This window comes from Arachis duranensis, chromosome 7, assembly GCF_000817695.3.
Source record: "Arachis duranensis cultivar V14167 chromosome 7, aradu.V14167.gnm2.J7QH, whole genome shotgun sequence".
Lineage (NCBI taxonomy): Eukaryota > Viridiplantae > Streptophyta > Magnoliopsida > Fabales > Fabaceae > Arachis > Arachis duranensis.
In genome coordinates this window covers 71107333-71112267 of record NC_029778.3, presented here as the reverse complement: position 1 = coordinate 71112267, position 4935 = coordinate 71107333, and the positions used below count along the sequence as shown (strand labels likewise).

Sequence of the window (4935 nt, the reverse complement as noted above, 5' to 3'; positions counted from 1 at the left end):
GGCTGGAATTTCGAAGAGCAAAACATGGATTACCTCAAGATTAATTGTATGGGTTTTGTAGAGCTCTCCGCGATGAATGCGTGGCCGCAAACGGTGCGGCAATCGGAGATCTAGATCAAAAGTTATGGTGGTTTGAAGATCAAGTGAGAGAAAGAACTTGAGAGAGTGTTCTTCCCTCCATGGCCTCCATTTCAGCGTGTTTGAGTGATAAGTGAGGAGAGAGAGTGTTGAAAACTAGGGTTTTGGTCTAGTTATGTTGGGCCAAGGGCCCACTTTGGGTCCGGTTGGCCCGGTTTGGTCCATTCGGTCCAATCTTGGTCCGAATTCTATAAAATTGGTACCAAAATTCTCGTCTCAATCTCCTCTATCACATTTAGCCACAAAAATCACATTTTGGGCTTTCTAGAATAAATTCTCATTTATGGGTTAATTAACCGTTAATTAACCAGATTTTACAGCGATGATGAGGACATAGTGGCAGCGAGAATGAGCGCCTAGGAGGAAGGCGGCACAGAGGAAGAAAGTCACGGACAATGTGAAGCTCTGTGATTTTATGGCAGTATCAACTTTGCTGCTGAAATCTGATTTTTTTAGGGTTTTGTTTAGAATGTGTTAATAATTAAAAACTTTAAGACTTATTTTGAAAATTTTAAAATTGAAATTTTGAATTTTAATTTTATTTAATTTGATTTTTAAATGTGTATTTAAATTATGATGTATTAGTAATTAAAAGCTTTAAGAATTATTTGAGAATTTTAAAATTGAAATTTTGCATTTTAATTTTACTTAATTTAATTTTTGGGTGTGTATTTAAATTAAAATTTTGTTAGTAATTAAAAATTTTTAAACTGAAATGGAGATTTTAAAATTGAAAATTTAAATTTCAGTTTTGTTTAATTTATTTTTTAAATATGTATTTAATTTAAAAAAAGACATTAATCTATTTGGATGTGTTTGTTTTATTTTTTTTAAATTATTATAATAAAAAGTCGAATAAAATAACACTTTTAAAGAATATCTAGTTAAACTATTTTTCAAAGGAGCTGAATTAAGGTGTCATGTGTTTGAACTTTTTTATCATGCAAAACAAAGAAAAAAAAGTTAGTGTATATCAGTTTGGACCAAAAAAATTGTGGAAAAAAATTACTACTTCTACTTGTGAAAGTAAGTAGAAATAGTAGTTCGCATAGCAGATTAAAAATTATTGTAGAAAACAAAAAAAAGAATACAGATAAATAAAAAAATTCGACTTTGGATATAAAAGAAAAGTTATAGTTGACAAAATTATTTAAATTCTAAAAAATCATCTAAAATTCTCAAATTGTTCCTTCTAATCTAATCAAATCCCAAATTTTCAATCTCTAACTCTTTACCACCACCTCACTCCACTATGAGCCACTAACACCTTACCCCACCCTAACATTATCCTGCCCACCCCTTAATCTCACCATAAGACCATCTCCAATAGGAAACTCATCCCAATTCCTATTTATGGCCCACCTGTCATAAAAAGTTACTCCACATAAGCTTTTGTGTCATAAACAGTAAATAGGAACTCAAAACATCTCTCTCTTCTCCATTAGGAGGAACTAACTTTAGTCCCTGTTGTGGTTCCACTTAATTAATTAATTAATTAAAATACTTGAAATTAATGTAATTAATTTTTTTCAATAATATAATTTAAATTTATTAAATTTAAAAACAATTCACTATTAAAAGATATTAATATTAAATAAATTCATATATAATAATAATACATAATATATAATTCAGGGTTACACTAATTTGTAAAATTACTTAATACAAAGAAAAACATAATTAAGCTTTATAGTTGACGACAAGCATTGTGAAATTGCCATATGTGTTCAATCAAGTCCTCTTTCAATTGTCTATGCTGCTGCCTATTTCAAAGTTGGGCATTTCTTTGGAGAAAATTGATGGTATGGTGCGAAATCTTCTTCTCCCAGCTGAGGTTGTGATAAACCATTTTCGACATCATCATACTCTAAGTCTTGAGCAAAATTTCTTGCATAAGTGTCTCTTTCATCCTCAACAATCATATATGCAATATAATACAAGCTCTCATTATGTTGGCAAGCTTCTTCTTTTCCCAAAAATGAGCTAGACCATGTATAATTGCAAAGCATGCTTGCAACACTCCGAATGCTTGCTCCACATCTTTTCTTTGCCCTTCTTGGTATTGTGCAAATAACTTGCGTTTCTCCCCTTGTTGCTTTGAGATTGATTTGACAAATGTGGCCTATTCAGGATAAATACCATCTGCTAAATAGTATCCCATAGTATAATTATTACCATTAATAGTATAATTTACCTCCAGAGCACGATTGTTTAGAATATCATCGAACACTGGAGAACAATCTAACACGTTGATATCGTTATTTGAACCAGAAACTCCAAAGAATGCATGACATATCCAAAGGTCTGAAGATGCTACAACCTCAAGTACTATGGTTGCAACCCCACGATAACCACTCATGTACATACCTTTCCACGCCTTTGGACAATTTTTCCGTTGCCAATGCATGCAGTCAATGCTACCCAACATGCCAGGGAAGCCACGACCCTCCGCCATTTGTAGCAGGCGTTGTACGTAATTTGGTTTGGGTTTTCGCAAGTATTCATCCTCGAACACCGAAATGACACCTTCAACAAATTTTTCCAAGCATTCAATTATAGTGCTCTTGCCTATGCGCACATAATCATCAACAGCATCAGCTCCTACGCCATATGCTAACATCCGTATTGCAGCGGTACATTTCTGGAGTGGCGACAAGCCTCTTCTTCCAGTTGCATCAATCCTCTGTTGGAAATACGGATAGACGTTTGAGAGAGTGTCTACTATCTAAATGAACACATGTCTTCTCATTCGAAATCTCTGTCGAAAAATGTCAGCATTATACACCGGTTCATCTGCAAAGTAATCTTGAAAAAGCCGATCAAGTCCTGCTTCTCGATCTCTGTTGATCCATCTACGAGTAATTGGGATAGAGCTTCTATCGATATCTTCTTCTTCTGAATCTTGGAGTAAACACTCATCGATCCAATTATCTATGACTGTGTTATCTTTCCGTCTTCTTTTGCCATACAAAGCCTCATTAAACATATCATCAAAATTTCTAGCCATATTTAGAAATGTAATTTTTAGTTCTCTTTCGAGGTGAGAAACAAGAGTTGAAGTGGAGTTGCAGAGTCATTGATAGTTGATATTTATAAGTGTGTCTGCAATAAGAACCTTAACGGCTAGTTAACGGCTAGTTTTGCAACGGCTAGTTTTGCAACGTTTAGTTAACGGCTAGTTTTGCAACGGCTAGTTAACGGCTAGTTTTGCAACAGCTAGTTTTGCAACGGTCACTTTCATGAACAATAAGGGCACAATAATATTGACTAATTTAAAAACTTACATCAGAAGTTAATAAAACAAACTACATTATAAACCAGTAATACGTAATAAAAATAAGAACATACTACATAACTCTACGAATACAAGAAACCATTAAGTAAACCACTTGGCGATTATTTTCTCATATGCAATCTCATGAAGAGCTCGTCGTTTTTCACTCATTGTAGATGTGTCAGCATTAAGTATTTGCATATCCATCTCCCTTTCCCTTTCCTTGGCCATCCTTTCCATTTCCCTTTCTTTTACTTTTATCTCCATTTCTTTAATATACCTCTGAGTTTGTAATTCTTTTTCTTTCATTGCTGCTTGAGCTTGTAATTCTTGTTCTTTCATTGCCGCTTGAATTTGTAACTCCTTATCTTTGATTGCCATAATCTTTGCTCTATGTTCCTTCTCCTATTCTCTTTCTTTTTCCCTATCCATTAGTTCCTTTTCTCTAACATTCTTAATATCTTCCATGAGAGATATTTTTTTGACAACCGATGATTTTCTTTCACTAAAATCTTCAGACATCTGTACTTTTCCCTTACCTTTTTGCTTGCTCTTCTTCGATCCTTGTGGGCGAACGGGAGTGTCCACAACGGGTTCGTCAGCCAACGGTGTTTCTGGATTTGATGAGGATGAGTATGCTCCAGTTGTCATAACCTTGGTTCTCTTTGAGCCGCCACTCTGTGTAGGTAGTTGGCTTCTCTATTTTTGCTCCAACCGAAGCATGTTCCAATGCCTCTCAAAAGTGAATTTTTTACCATAATTTGTGGAATAAAGTTTATAAGCCAACTCCTTTATGTTATCAGCGTTTGAACCACTCCTTATGTTTCGACTAGCTTGATCGTAGCAATCAGCAAATTGTGCAACAGCTTTGTTGATCTTATACCATCGTTTCTTACATGCAACTATCCCCCTTGTCATGTCGGAACAAAATTCTACACAGTAGCTATGAATTCGACTCCAAAATGTTTTCCCCTTTTGATCGGTACCAACTACAGGGTCAGTTGAAACATTTAACTATTCACTGATCAACATCTCATCCTCTTCCCAATGCCAGTGTTGAATACTATCTTGCCTCCGATTTTCAATATCATCATCATTGAGGTCGATAGCATCTAATCCACGAGGGTTGGCAAAATCGGAATATTGCGAATTTGGACTAGATTGTATAGGAGTCTGAGAGGATGGGTTAGAAGAGCCACCAACACCAGATGAGTTACGTCTTGATGCACTGAATTGAGTTGGAAACGGCAAGGAAGTTGGAGTAACATTTCCGATAGAGGGGTTAAATATGGATGAAAGTGGAAAATGGGGTGTTTGTGAATTTTGATTTTGCGGTTGGAATATAGGAAACTGATTATTATAAGGAGCTTGAAAATTGAAATTAGAAAGATTTTGTGGATTTGGATTTTGAAATGTATTTGGTAGTGTGAAATTTTGATTTGGAACTTGAGTGTTTGAGGTTTGAGATTGTTGGGTATTTGGAATTTGAGGAAAGTTTTGTAAGTAATTGAAGAAAGAGTTGA

The 4935-nt window shown here is 34.8% G+C and overlaps 1 protein-coding gene across 1 annotated transcript; it reads right to left on the bottom strand.

Moving 5' to 3' along the window:
- Window positions 1-2260: 2260 nt before the first annotated feature.
- LOC107459416 (uncharacterized) lies at window positions 2261-3145 on the bottom strand. Its single transcript, XM_016077648.1, has 2 exons — window positions 2924-3145; window positions 2261-2821 (listed from the first exon to the last, which is right to left on the bottom strand). Exons 1-2 carry the CDS (start codon window positions 3143-3145, stop codon window positions 2261-2263), a joined length of 783 nt encoding a protein of 260 aa, XP_015933134.1.
- Between the last annotated feature and the right edge of the window lie 1790 nt (window positions 3146-4935).

Bases quoted from the DNA above. Each gene is read 5' to 3' on its own strand.
- LOC107459416 (XM_016077648.1), bottom strand. From the start codon at position 3,145: ATGGCTAGAAATTTTGATGATATGTTTAATGAGGCTTTGTATGGCAAA. The intron at 2,822-2,923 runs GTGTATAATGCT...TATTTCCAACAG, and splicing joins ATTACTTTGCAGATGAACCG to AGGATTGATGCAACTGGAAG.